At 42.5% G+C, this 15422-nt stretch overlaps 1 protein-coding gene across 8 annotated transcripts in view; it reads right to left on the bottom strand.

Annotated features, from left to right (window-relative positions):
• Nucleotides 1-15422, bottom strand: part of slc8a2a (solute carrier family 8 member 2a) — a 61766-nt gene that overhangs the window by 3593 nt on the left and 42751 nt on the right. For 7 of the 8 annotated variants that reach the window (XM_052529761.1, XM_052529762.1, XM_052529760.1 and 4 more), the window contains 4 exons: nt 14943-15046; nt 5842-5859; nt 5485-5597; nt 638-740 (listed from right to left, as the gene is read on the bottom strand). In XM_052529761.1, the coding sequence (XP_052385721.1) occupies nt 638-740; nt 5485-5597; nt 5842-5859; nt 14943-15046 (338 nt within the window). The remainder of the gene's footprint in view (nt 1-637; nt 741-5484; nt 5598-5841; nt 5860-14942; nt 15047-15422) is intronic. The other variant, XM_052529764.1, reaches the window with a different exon arrangement.

Genomic DNA, 15422 nt, shown 5'->3' with positions numbered 1-15422 from the left:
CTGCAGAGAAGGTTGTCTTTCTGGAAGGTTCTCCCATCGCCACAGAGGAACTCTGGAGCTCTGTCAGAGTGACCATTGGGTTCTTGGTCATCTCCCTGACCAAGGTCCTTCTTCCCTGATTGCTCAGTTTGGCCGGGTGGCCAGCTCTAGGAAGAGTCTTGGTGGTTCTACACGTCTTCCATTTAAGAATGATGGAGGCTGGACAATTCCTTCGACCTCATGGCTTGGTTTTTGCTCTGACATGCAATGTCAACTGTGGGACCTTACATAGACAGGTATGTGCTTTTCCAAATCATGTCCAATCAATTTAATTGACCACAGGTGGACTCCAATCAAGTTGTAGAAGCATCTCAAGGATGATCAATGGAAACAAGATGTACCTGAGCTCAATTTTGAGTCTCATAGCGAAGGGTCTGGATACTTACGTAAATAAAGTATTTCTGTTTTCACTTTGTCATTATGGGGTATTGTGTGTAGATTGATTAATAAAAGTTGTTTTTTAATCCATTTTAGAATAAGGCTGTAACGTAACAAAATGTGGAAAAAGTCAAGCGGTCTGAATACTTTCCGAATGCACTGTATGTATCATTACATATTTGTGAATTATTTACATGACATAACTCAGGTTATGTCTGACCTCCTGAACTGACTGTGACCGCCTCAATGAACTGTTCTCTCCAGGAATGAGTTCCAATCACCACAGCCAGATTGGTGTCCTTCAAGAGTTTGTCCACGGTGCTCTATCAAAACACAAAAAAGATTAGCAATGAGAGTGGGCAAGTATTCAACAACAAAAGCTGACACGGCATGCTCTGAAGCGCAAACACATAAAATGTCACACACATTCTGTCTCATGACTTCTGTTCTTATCAAACTGAAGTCAGGATAGACATGAGGGTAGAAGAGAAGTATCATTACTGTTAAAACGGCCAGCTTCAGTCAGCTGATTTTAGCCATTACTTCGGCAGCTTAATCTCCCATTCAGAGGACCCCCACTTTTGTTAGTGTCTTATTGGTCAAGGTCAGTCAAATAATTATCAACACATCTCCTTTCAGCCTATCACTGGCCTTGATTCCCAGGACTTCAGTTTCAGTTAGTCTATGACCCCAGCACTCTGTGCGGTCAGAAACATGCTATCCCCATCCTGATGAGCACATCCACAGTTTTACCTCCTGCTGAACTTTTCCTGCTGTGGACTGTCTGATGTTTAATTGTGTGTGCATCTAAACATAAGTGCCTTGAGATCTGTGTCATATTATGTGGAGCTAAGTTTTGTGGTTTATTGTGTACAATTACTGTGTATTGAGGTTGTTAGCTAGCTCGCGCTCCCGTTTGCGTTAGCAAACATTAGCATTTTGTATTGGAATGCATTAGCATTTCAGCATAACTGTTAGTGATTAGCATTTATTAGCATTACTCATTTATTGTGCTAAGCTATTTTCTATTCTATATACAGTACCAGTCAAAAGTTTAGACACACATACTCATTCAAAGGTGTTTCTTTATTTTTGTTATTTCTACATTGTAGAATAATAGTGAAGACATCAAAATGATTAAATAGGACATATGGAATCATGTAGTGACCAAAAAAGTGTTAAACAAATCTAAATATATTTTATATTTGAGATTCTTCAAAGTAGCCACCATTTGCCTTGATGACAACTTTGCACACTCTTGGCATTCTCTCAACCAATTTAATGAGGTAGTCACCTGGAATGCATTTCAATTAACAGGTTTACCTTGATAAAAGTTCATTTGTGGAATTTCTTTCCTTTCATAATGCGTTTGAGCCAATCAGTTTTGTTGTGACACGGTAGGGGCGGTATAGAGAAGATTTACCAAATAGGGCTAAGACCAAGTTCATGTTATGGCAAAAACAGCTCAAATAAGCAAAGAGAAATTACAGTTCATCATTACTTTAAGGCATGAAGGTCGGTCAATGCGTAAAATTTCAAAAACTTTGAAAGTTTCTTCAAGTGCACTCACAAAAACCATCAAGCGCACTCACAAAAACCATCAAGCGCTATGATGAAACTGTCTCTCATGACCGTCACAGGAAAGGAAGACCCAGAGACACAGAGTTACCTCTGCAACAGAGGATAAGCCCAAATAAATCCTTCACAGAGTTCAAGTAACAGACACAACACCAACTGTTCAGAGGAGACTGGGTGAATCAGGCCTTCATGGTCGAATTGCTGCAAAGAAACCATTACTAAAGGACACCAATAAGAAGAGACTTACTTGGGCCAAGAAACACGAGCAATGGACATTAGACCGGTGGAAATCTGTCCTTTGGTCTGATGAGTCCAAATTTGTGATTTTTTGTTCCAACCGCCGTGTCTTTGTGAGACGCAGAGTAGGTGAACGGATGATCTCTGCATGTGTGGTTCCCACCGTGAAGCATGGAGGAGGAGGTTTGATGGTGTGGGGATGCTTTGCTGATGACACTGCCAGTAATTTACTGAGAATTCAACGCACACAGCATTCTGCAGCGATACGCCATCCCATCTGGTTGGCGCATAGTGAGACTATCATTTGTTTTTCAACAGGACAATGACCTAACACACCTCCACGCTGTGTACGGGCTATTTGACCAATAAATAGAGTGATGGAGAATGAATCAGATGATTTGACCTCCACAATCACCCGACGTCAACCCAATTGAGATGGTTTGGGATGAGTTGGACCGCAGAGTGAAGGAAAAGCAGCCAACAAGTACTCTGCATATGTGGGAAATCCTTCAAGACTGTTGGAAAAGCATTCCAGGTGAAGCTGGTTGAGGGAATGCCAAGAGTGTGCAAAGCTGTCATCGAGGCAAAGGGTGGCTACTTTGAAGAATCTAAAATCTAAAATCTATTTTGATTTGTTTAACACATTTTTGGTTACTAAATGATGCCATATGTGATATGATTTATTTCTCCTCTTTCCTTTCAGGACCACATAGTGGGGCAAAAAAGTATTTAGTCAGCCACCAATTGTGCAAGTTCTCCCACTTAAAAAGATGAGAGAGGCCTGTAATTTTCATCATAGGTACACTTCAACTATGACAGACAAAATGAGAAAAAAAATCCCCAAAAATCACATTGTAGGATTTTTAATGAATTTATTTGCAAATGATGGTGGAAAATAAGTGTTTGGTGACCTACAAACAAGCAAGATTTCTAGCTCTCACAGACCTGTAACTTCGTCTTTAAGAGGCTCCTCTGTCCTCCACTCGTTACCTGTATTAATGGCACCTGTTTGAACTTGTTATCAGTATAAAAGACACCTGTCCACAACCTCAAACAGTCACACTCCAAACTCCACTATGGCCAAGACCAAAGAGCTGTCAAATGACACCAGAAACAAAATTGTAGACCTGCACCAGGCTGGGAAGACTGAATCTGCAATAGGTAAGCAGCTTGGTTTGAAGAAATCAACTGTGGGAGCAATTATTAGGAAATGGAAGACATACAAAACCACTGATAATCTCCCTTGTTCTGGGGCTCCATGCAAGATCTCACCCTGTGGGGTCAAAAAAAAAAAAAAAAAAAAAAAAAAAAATCCCTGAACCACACGGGGGGACCTAGTGAATGACCTGCAGAAAGCTGGGACCAAAGTAGCAAAGCCTACCATCAGTAACACATTACGCCGCCAGGGACTCAAATCCTGCAGTGCCAGACGTGTCCCCCTGCTTAAGCCAGTACATGTCCAGGCCCGTCTGAAGTTTGCTAGAGAGCATTTGGATGATCCAGAAGAAGATTGGGAGAATGTCATATGGTCAGATGAAACCAAAATATAACTTTTTGGTAAACTCAACACGTCGTGTTTGGAGGACAAAGAATGCTGAGTTGCATCCAAAGAACACCATACCTACTGTGAAGCATGGGGGTGGAAACATCATGCTTTGGGGCTGTTTTTCTGCAAAGGGACCAGGACGACTGATCCGTGTAAAGGAAAGAATGAATGGGGCCATGTATCGTGAGATTTTGAGTGAAACCTTCCTTCCATCAGCAAGGGCATTGAAGATTAAACGTGGCTGGGTCTTTCAGCATGACAATGATCCCAAACACACCGCCCGGGCAACGAAGGAGTGGCTTCGTAAGAAGCATTTCAAGGTCCTGGAGTGGCCTAGCCAGTTTCCAGATCTCAACGCCATAGAAAATCTTTGGAGGGAGTTTAAAGTCTGTGTTGCCCAGCAAAAGCCCCAAAACATCACTGCTCTAGAGGAGATCTGCATGGAGGAATGGGCCAAAATACCAGCAACAGGGGGTGAAAACCTTGTGAAGACTTACAGAAAACGTTTGACCTCTGTCATTGCCAACAAAGGGTATATAACAAAGTATTGAGATACACTTTTGTTATTGACCAAATACTTATTTTCCACCATCATTTGCAAATACATTCATAAAAAATCCTACAATGTGATTTTCTGGATTTTTTTCCCTCATTTTGTCTGTCATAGTTGAAGTGTACCTATGATGAAAATGACAGGCCTCTCTCATCTTTTTAAGTGGGAGAACTTGCACAATTGGTGGCTGACTAAATACTTTTTTGCCTCACTGTAGTTAATGTCAGTTAACACTGGACATGATTCTCAGTTATCTGAACCATGAGTGGTCAGATGTGTCATTTGTGTGTGTGAGTGTGGATATCCTCCATTAAACTCCTCTTAACCTGGATATCCACCTCATCCTTGTTCTGACCGGACATTCTGTAGTGTTTGCTACCGTGCTCAAACCAGCACCTAACGTTTCTTATTACATTCACAGTCCTTCGATTCTCTACAATCCTACCCCTATTTTTCAATTACATTACATACTTACAGGACAGTTTGTGTGAAAAGGTTTCTTGGCTTTGATATACATTCTATCAACATCACAATATACTGTATCTATTCCAGTGTTTCCCGACCTGGTCCTCGGACATCCCCCCCCCAAGAGATTACCCCAGCGATTCCACATTAGTTTAAAATACATTTTTAGAACTAGCTCACCTGATTCAATTAGTAATCTAATTACCAAGCCCTTAATAAGTTGAATCAGGTGTTCTGGTGGTTGAATAGACCAAATGCGTAATGGCTGGTGGGGGGCAAAACTAGGTTGAGCAACAGCTCTGTTCTATTCTGAAAGATGAGAACGTGTAAATGGAAGTAGAGATCCTCCAGTTCTAGAGGCTCTCAGTTAAGAGACACCTCAGTCCTGTCAAATAAATCCCAGAGCACACTGCATGCTAGTGGCTACAATACCGGGTCTAGTATCCCATTTGGAGTCATTCCCTGTCGGATCTGTTGGGTGAGAGGGTGCCACAGTGAGAGGGGTTAATCAAACATAACACAACACACATACAGACACGCACGCACACACTGTATATGACACACACACACACACACACACACACACACACACACACACACACACACACACACACACACACACACACACACACACACACACACACACACACACACACACACACACACACACACACACACACACACACACCTTAAACTCGTAGGACTCCTCTATGATGACCTCTAGCCTGCTGTGCTCCCCTAGAATGGGCTTCCCCATCTCTGAGATACGTCTGGCGTCCTCCTCTTCTGGAGTAGGGTTCCCTAAAGGGGGAGAGGAAAGGGGAATGTTCTCTTACTACAATACATGATGGGACTAATATAAATGGAGTTAAACAAATACATATTTTGTAGTTATGATGGGGTTAGACAGGTGAACTAAGCTCATGATGCATTAATAAGCCATATTGTAAAATAATCAATGGGTATATATCATTTTAATGTTCAAAAGCATCTGTAAAAATCACAGTGGACCTTTCAATTGTGTGCAAAACTTATTAGATCTTACCCTGGTTGAGCAGCAGAGCTGCAATAGGAAGATAAAAAAATAAATGCGTGATTTTGAGATGTGATTACTTATAATGCTATTCAAGCTAAAGTGATTTCTGCATTGAACCTTTATTTATTCACGTTAGTCTCATTGAAATCAAATGTATTTTGCAAGAGAGACCTTGTCAAAATAGCAGCAGTCGACAAAAGACAGAAGTGACAGTACACAGTACACATGCAAGGAATTGATCAACTGAGAAACATTATACTTCGGACAGTGTACAAACAATAAATGAATGACAGATTCATCAGATCACAATGTGCATTCTGAAAGTAACCATGCAGTGAGGAAAGAATCAGTACAAATTAACCGACACCAAATTCAAATATTCCTGCGTCTCCATCCTCTACTAAATGCAATAGTCCAGTTAGCTCATCCAAAGAGGTATAGGCTTGACTTCCATCCATGTGAAAAAAAATGTGGAAGTGCTTTTTCAATGGGATGCAATGGGAGAGGGTCCATCGAGTTCGATTAACATGAAAAAAAGAAAGCCAATTCACTACGTGAGGCCTATTTGATCGACTAGGAGGTGCTTAATGTTTACATTGTTATGATGGTCCTCTATGAGTGGACAGGCTTGACATCACTGTTATGCACTGTACGTCGTACTGTGCGGTTGTTATGGTGTACGACAGTGTGCTGCTTTATATATGAATGGATTATCAGAATGAGTGGCACATGTCAAATCAAATCAAAGTTTATTTGTCATGTGTACCGAATACAACAGGTGTGGACCTTACAGGGAAATGCTTCATTACAGGCTCTAACCAATAGTGCAAAAAATGTATTAGGTGAACAATAGGTAAGTACATAAATAAATCAACAGTAAAAATACAGGCTATATACAGTAGTGAGGCTATAAAAGTAGCGAGGCTACATACAGACACCGGTTAGTCAGGCTGATTGAGGTAGAATGTACATGTAGATATGGTTAAAGTGACTATGCATATATGATGAACAGAGAGTAGCAGTAGCGTAAAAGAGGGATTGGCGGGTGGTGGGTGGCAGGACACAATGCAGGTAGCCCGGTTAGCCAATGTGCGGGAGCACTGGTTGGTTGGCCCAATTGAGGTAGTATGAGTGATTTACAATGTGAAACCGTGCAAACGTGTGTTCTACGGCTCAGCTAGATATAACAATCACAACGAATTTGAGAAAAACAACTTTATTTCAGGTCTTGTTCTGCCTAGTGACAAATCTCTCTGGCATCTTATTGGCTAAGAGTTCCAGCCTTTCCTCCGACTTCATGGACAACGATTCCCAAGGCAAGTCCATTATCTCGTCAGTGTAGTTAAAAATCTTTGGCACATTTCCCAGCCTCACTACATTCTGCCTTCAAAGAGGGGCTGAACTCATTGATTAGGCCTAGTATTTTAGCCTTCTCACAAAAAATGCAAGAAGCCATTAGTTTTGGGGGTGTGGTTTGATGTGGGTGTGATATCCCAAACAGCCACCGTACCAACTGTGTGACGCAGCATGAAAACGTGAACGTAATTGGTCAAAAATCCCAAGCTCTGAGTGTTAAAATGTCCTCATCTTTAGAGAAGTATCTTTGAATGTGTTTAAATCTGAAAGTGTGGCAAGTGAAGTGTGTGACAATGAATCAAAAATAGTGAAATCAAAAGAATGGAACAAACCAAGCAAGTTGTAGTAGAAGACAAGGACCGGTCCAATAATGCATTTCTTATTGGACTGTGTTTTTTGGACAAGGAGATTATTTTGGGAAGTCCATTTGTAATATCGAGGACTGTGAAGAAAGCAGTGGGAAAGGTGCATTCAATCAAGGTGACTCGAAGCTGCACTGGATCTGGCAAAATTGTCCACGTCAGAAGTATCATCTATTGATCTTCGGAGCAGGGCGCCTGCCAAAGGAGTTATAGCTGGAGTCTCGTTGGATATAGTCAGAAAATCCTAGGAGTGGTCAGTGCATTTCGCCTGATCCGTATGGTAAATGGAAGGAAGGAGAAAAGCCTATCATTATTATTGTTGTTTGAGGAGACTCTACCTGAATATGTGAAGCTTGGATATGAGAGGTATGCGGTGAGAGCACTTGTGCCCAAACCATTATAGTGTGGGAATTAAAATGTGATTTTATATCCATCACATGCGTCGAATACAACAGGTGTAGACCGTACCGTGAAATGCATACTTACAAGCCCTTAACCAACAATTTAAAAAAGTAACACAATAAAATAACAATAAAACCGAGTCAATGTGTGGGGGTCCAGGTTAGTTGAGGTAATTTGTATATGTAGGTATGGGTAGAGTGACTATGCATAGCTAATATACAGCAAGTTGCAGCAGTGTAAAAACAAAGGGGGGTTCAATGCAAATAATGCAAATTAATTGTTCAGCAGTCTTATGGCTTGGGGGTAGAAGCTGTTAAGGAGCCTTTTGGACCCTTTTAGTCTTGGCGCTCTGGTACCGCTTGCCGTGCGGTAGCAGAGAGAACAGTCTATGACTTGCATGACTGGAGTCTTTGACAATTTTTTGTGCCTTCCTCTGACACCGCCTAGTATATAGGTCATGGATGGCAGGAAGTTTGGCCCCAGTGGTGTACACACTACCCTCTGTAGCGTCTTGCAGTCGGATGCCGAGCAGTTGCCATACCAGGCGGTGATGCAACCGGTCAGGATGCTCTCAATGGTGAAGCAGTAAGACATTTTGAGGATGTGGGGACCCATGACATGTCTCCTGAGGGGGAAAAGGCATTGTCTTAGCCTCTTCAAAACTTTCTTGGTGTGTTTGGAACATGATAGTTTGTTGGTGATATGGACACCAAGGGACTTGAAACTTAACCCACTCCACTACAGCCCCGTCAATGTGAATGGGGGCATGTTCGGCCCCCCTTTTCCTGTATTCCACGATCATCTCCTTTGTCTTGCTCACAGAAAGGTTGTTCGCCTGGCACCACACTGCCAGGTCTCTGACTTCCCTATAGGGTGTCTTATCGTTGTCGGTGATCGGGCCTACCACAGTTGTGTCGTCAGCAAACTTAATGATGGCGTTGGAGTCATGCTTGGCCATGCAGTTGTGGGTGAACAGGGAGTACAGGAGGGGGCTAAGCACGCACACCTGAGGGGCCCACGTGTTGAGGAGCAGCGTGGCAGATGTGTTGTTGCCTAGCCTTACGACCTGTGGGCGGCCTGTCAGGAAGTCCAGGATCCAGTTGCAGTCCAAGGGTCCTTAGCTTAGTGATAATCTTTGTGGGCACTATGGTGTTGAACGCTGAGCTGTAGTCAATGAACAGCATTCTCACATAGGTGTTCCTTTTGTCCCGGTGAGAAAGGGCAGTGTGGAAGGTGATTGAGATTGCGTCATCTGTGGATCTGTTGGTGCGGTATGTGAATTGGAATGGGTCTAGGGTTTCTGGGATGATGGTGTTGATGTGAGCCATGACCAGCCTTTCAAATCTCATCATGGCTACCGACGTGAATGCTATGGGGCGGTAATCATTTAGGCAGGTTACCTTCGCTTTCTAGGGCACAGGGAGGTCTGCTTGAAACACGTAGGTATTATATGGTCACATGTTTGTAGAAGAGAGAAGTATGGTATTGAAGAATCTGTGAATGGAAATTGTTGCAACTGTGGTGGGGATCATACTCCAGACTTCCTTAAGTGCCCTGTTAGGGTGAAGGAGGTGTCAAGGATCATGGCTGTGCAGCAGATCTATGTGGAGGCGTTGAAGACAGTCCAAGAGGCAAGAGGCAACAGTGTTGAAGATGCATTACAACCAGTTGCTAGTGTTTTAAGTCAATTGAGTGATCCTGATACATTCATTGTGAAGAAGGTGGATTTTGTGGCATTTATAGCCACAGTGATTAATTGTACAGCATAAGTGTCTAAGAAGTCCAAGAAGCTGGATATCATTACTGGATATCATTATATCTGCAGCCAATACGTTTTTGGGGCTCAAAGACAGAAAAGCGGGTTGATTTTGTTTAGTAATTATTTTGTTCGTTGTTAGTTTTGTATATTATTTTTTCCTTTTAGGGATCCTTAATATTTACCTGCACAGTAGGTGGCAGAATGCACATCCAATTATTGCGAATGCCATTATAGCCAAGTTAACAAACAGCCAAGTTAACAAACAGATCACTGACCATTTCGAATCCCACCGTACCTTCTCCGCTGTGCAATCCGGTTTCCGAGCTGGTCACGGGTGCATGTCAGCCATGCTCAAGGTACTAAACAATATCATAACCGCCATTGATAAAAGACAGTACTGTGTAGCCGTCTTCATCGACCTGGCCAAGGCTTTCGAATCTGTCAATCACCACATTCTTATCGGCAGACTCAACAGCCTTGGTTTCTGAGATGACTGCCTTGCCTGGTTCACCAACTACTTCTCAGATAGAGTTCAGTGTGTCAAATCGAAGGGCCTGTTGTCCGGACCTCTGGCAGTCTCTATGGGGGCACCACAGGGTTTAATTCTCAGGCCTACTCTTTTCTATGTATACATCAATGATGTCGCTCTTGTTGTGGGTGCTTCCTTGATCCACCTCTATGCAGTCGACACCATTCTGTATACAACACACCTCCAAACGAGCTTCAATGCCATACAACACTCCTTCCGTGGTCTCCAACTGCTCTTAAACTCTAGTCAAACTAAATGCATGCTTTTCAACCGATAGCTGCCTGCACCCACCCGCCCGACTAGCATCACGGTTCTGACTTAGAATATGTGGACAACTACCTAGGTGTCTGGCTAGACTATAAACTCTCCTTTCAGACTCATATTAAGCATCTCCAATCCAAAATTAAATCTAGAATCGGCTTCCAATTTTGCAACAAACCCTCCTTCACTCACGCTGCCAAACATACCCTCGTAAAACTGACTATCCTACCGATCCTCAACTTCGGGAATGTCATCTACAAAATAGCCTCCAACACTCTACTCAGGAAACTGGATGCAGTCTATCACAGTGCCATCCGTTTTGTCACCAAAGCCCATATACCACCCAACACTACGACGTATGCTCTCGTCAGCTGGCCCTCGCTACATATTCGGCGCCAGACCCACTGGCTCCAGATCATCTATAAGTCTTTGCTAGGTAAAGCTCCACCTTATCTCAGCTCACTGGTCACCATAACAACACCCACCCATAGCACTCGCTCCAGCAGGTATACAGTGCCTTGCGAAAGTATTCGGCCCCCTTGAACTTTGCGACCTTTTGCCACATTTCAGGCTTCAAACATAAAGATATAAAACTGTATTTTTTTGTGAAGAATCAACAACAAGTGGGACACAATCATGAAGTGGAACGACTGTGAGCGGACCAAGTAATTGGGCGTCACTCTAAAGCGGGAAGGTGGAATAAACGAGTCAGGAGTAGGTTTTCTTGATTGAACACAGTTCTCGATTGAGGGCATTTGGTCAACACAAAAACTCCAACATAATCAATGAAAATCTTCCAAGGAAAAACATACATCTTCTTCTCCAGATGAAACAGGAACACAATAGGATTATCTTTAAACTATAACAAAAAGTCACGGGATTGTCACCGTCTTAGTGGTTCTTCCTGGATAGCTCCTCTCTCTCGGTGGCCATCTTCCAGAGATAGTTTTTTTCCCCCCCTCTCTGCTGGTTCCATCCTCTCTCTTATAGGGGAAGGAGAGTATGTCATTAATACCGTCAGCTGTGCTTAATTGCCTCTGGTTACCTTGTCTCCCATGCCTTGTTGGGCTACTATCCATGAGCCCAGCCTGCCCTCTGGTGGTCCTTCCACACAACATTTATTGGATATTTCAAACTTTTTTAACAAATCAAAAACTGAAAAATTGGGCGTGCAAAATGATTCAGCCCCCTTAAGTTAATACTTTGTAGTTCCACCTTTTTCTGCGATTACAGCTGTAAGTCGCTTGGGGTATGTCTCTATCAGTTTTGCACATCGAGAGACTCAAATTTTTTCCCATTCCTCCTTGAAAAACAGCTCGAGCTCAGTGATGTTGGATGGAGAGCATTTGTGAACAGCAGTTTTCAGTTCTTTCCACAGATTCTCGATTGGATTCAGGTCTGGACTTTGACTTGGCCATTCTAACACCTGGATATGTTTATTTTTGAACCATTCCATTGTAGATTTTGCTTTATGTTTTGGATCATTGTCTTGTTGGAAGACAAATCTCGGTCCCAGTCTCAGGTCTTTTGCAGACTCCATCAGGATTTCTTCCAGAATGGTCCTGTATTTGGCTCCATCCATCTTCCCATCAATTTTAACCATCTTCCCCGTCCCTGCTGAAGAAAAGCAGGCCCAAATCATGATGCTGCCACCACCATGTTTGACAGTGGGGATGGTGTGTTCAGGGTGATGAGCTGTGTTGCTTTTACGCCAAACATAACATTTTGCATTGTTGCCAAAAAGTTCAATTTTGGTTTCATCTGACCAGAGCACCTTCTTCCACATGTTTGGTGTGTCTCCCAGATGGCTTGTGGCAAACTTTAAACAACACTTTTTATGGATATCTTTAAGAAATGGCTTTCTTCTTGCCACTCTTCCATAAAGGCCAGATTTGTGCAATATACGACTGATTGTTGTCCGATGGACAGAGTCTCCCACCTCAGCTGTAGATCTCTGCAGTTCATCCAGAGTGATCATGGGCCTCTTGGCTGCATCTCTGATCAGTCTTCTCCTTGTATGAGCTGAAAGTTTAGAGGGGCAGCCAGGTCTTGGTAGATTTGCAGTGGTCTGATACTCCTTCCATTTCAATATTATCACTTGCACAGTGCTCCTTGGGATGTTTAAAGCTTGGAAAATCTTTTTGTATCCAAATCCGGCTTTAAACTTCTTCACAACAGTATCTCGGACCTGCCTGGTGTGTTCCTTGTTCTTCATGATGCTCTCTGCGCTTTTAACGGACCTCTGAGACTATCACAGTGCAGGTGCATTTATACGGAGACTTGATTACACACAGGTGGATTGTATTTATCACCATTAGTCATTTAGGTCAACATTGGATCATTCAGAGATCCTCACTGAACTTCTGGAGAGAGTTTGCTGCACTGAAAGTAAAGGGGCTGAATAATTTTGCACGCCCAATTTTTCAGTTTTTGAAATGTCGTTCCACTTCATGATTGTGTCCCACTTGTTGTTGATTCTTCACAAACAAATACAGTTTTATATCTTTATGTTTGAAGCCTGAAATGTGGCAAAAGGTCGCAAATTTCAAGGGGGCCGAATACTTTCGCACGGCACTGTATCTCACTGGTCAACCCCAAAGCCAACACCTACTTTGGCCGCCTTTCCTTCCAGTTCTCTGCTGCCAATGATGGAAAAAAATTACAAAAATAACTGAAGTTGTAGACTTATATCTTACTCACTAACTTTAAGCATCAGCTATCTGAGCAGCTTACCGATCGCTGCAGCTGGACACAGCCCATCTGTAAATAGTCCATCCAACTACCTTCCTCATCCCCATGTTGTTTTTATTGACTTTTTTTTTGCTCTCTTGCACACCATGATGTCTACTTGCATCATCATCTGCACATCTATCACTCCAGTCTTCATTTTCTAAATTGTAATTACTTCGCTGCTATGGCCTATTTATTGCCTTACCTCCTTACGCCATTTGCACACACTGTATATAGACGTTTCTATTGTGTTATTGACTGTACTTTTGTTTATGTGTAATTCTGTGTTATTTTTTGTTGCACTGCTTTGCTTTATATTGGCCAGTTCGCAGTTGTAAATGAGAACGTTTTTAGTCCAGCTAATGCCTCAATTGGTGTCAATAAAGAAAAGGGCGGGCTATAGGTTTGTTTCTACTGCTACGATTGGATAGCATGCAGCTGTACTTTAGGTTGAGTCTGCAGTGAGATCGGGTCGCTTGCTGCTGAGCTCCGAATCACTGATTATTTTGGCACTGCCAACCATGAGCACGTGGGCAGGATTGAAATCTAAACCCCAAAAAAGGAAAGCTGTTGTGGGAAAGCTGTTGTGTACCCTAGATTCCCTACATTTTGGAAGATTGGTTATGGAAAATATTACGTAATGACCAAAGTTCTACCACTACCCGTAGTCCATTTTGCAACTCCTACAATTTTTTACGACTAATACCGATGATATATAGGCCGTTTTCAATCAGCTAAGTTGTTTTTTAAGTTCAGCTCTTCTTTAATTCCCTCCTTTCAAATAAACATCCTCCATTCCTCAATCCAATTTGAATCTATTCTGTTCCTTTTTTTCTGATTCCCACACCACCTCCTCCTTGGCACATTGAGTTCCCTTTCAGTCAGTCAACTTTGCTACAACATACTATGGGGGAGTTGCACTCTCACAACTTTGAATGAAGGATATACAATCACACGTAATAAGGCCCATGAAATCCGCGCCTCGCTGGAAGTCCCGCCTTCCACAGGTGATAAGCATGAGGCACGGCTTCATTCCTTAAATTATTCAGCTCTTCACCTCGGTGTGATCAGGAACAATTCACACTACTAAAACAAACAATTGGAAAACGAGACTGTCTTATATTGCGCCAACTAAACTGTCCTATAGTGGTAGAGCGTGCTCAGCCCCTGGACGTTGGGGGTTGAAGTTTGTACTTGTTCTCATGGACACTGGGAGACTCTAATCTTGGCTCACTCCCTATTGCTGGGGAGTGGAAAGTGGTTGTAATGATGGTGAGTTCACGTTGCTCTTATATCAAGTAGTGCCTCCCGACTGTATGTAATAAAACCTAAGATTACCTGGGATACCAATGTAAGAAATAACACGTAAAAAAACAAAATACTGCATAGTTTCCTAGCAACGCGAAGCGAGGCGGCCATCTCTGTCGGCACTGGAAGTTACCTGTAAATTCCTGAAAATTGACTGCAGAGACAGTTCATCTGATTCTGGGGAAGTAAATACTGTAAATCCCGAAGTATCCCTTTAATCTTATATTATCTTATCTTATAAAACTCTTCTAGAGATACTGCAAGTGTAGTGGGAAAAGGTTTCTCACAATATGTGCCAAATGGCAATTTTCGCTGTGTGTAACAGTGGATAGTAGGTTGAACAAACCTTTTGAGATTTTTTATTAACTAACACTAACCTTCACACACAACACACCCCACTGACCTGAGATTCCTCGCTTTAGCCATTTGGGCTCATCCAGCACAATGAAGAAGTTTTCCTGCTTCTCATATTCCTCCACATTTACAATGCGTACCTGTAGAGTCTGACTGTGGAGAGACATGCAAGCATGCACCCACCCACACACACACATACATACATATACACCCACACTCACACAGGGAGAGAGAGAAGACGGTTGTCATCAATACACATTGTTATATTTGTAGACGTTTTAAACACATTTGATGAGGATAAAAGGAAAACATGTTAAGATAAATATTTTTTTAATAACACACACACACACACACACACACACACACACACACACACACACACACACACACACACACACACACACACACACACACACACACACACACACACACACACACACGCACACACACAGCTAGTACATTCATCTTAAGATAGCTAGGTGAGACAACCACATCTCAGTAATAGCAAGTACAACTGAAGAGTACTGTA

The sequence above is a fragment of the Oncorhynchus keta genome, chromosome 11, assembly GCF_023373465.1.
Source record: "Oncorhynchus keta strain PuntledgeMale-10-30-2019 chromosome 11, Oket_V2, whole genome shotgun sequence".
In the NCBI taxonomy this organism is placed as follows: Eukaryota; Metazoa; Chordata; class Actinopteri; order Salmoniformes; family Salmonidae; genus Oncorhynchus; species Oncorhynchus keta.
Note: the sequence above shows the minus strand (reverse complement) of the source record. Positions and strands in the feature narration are given on the sequence as shown.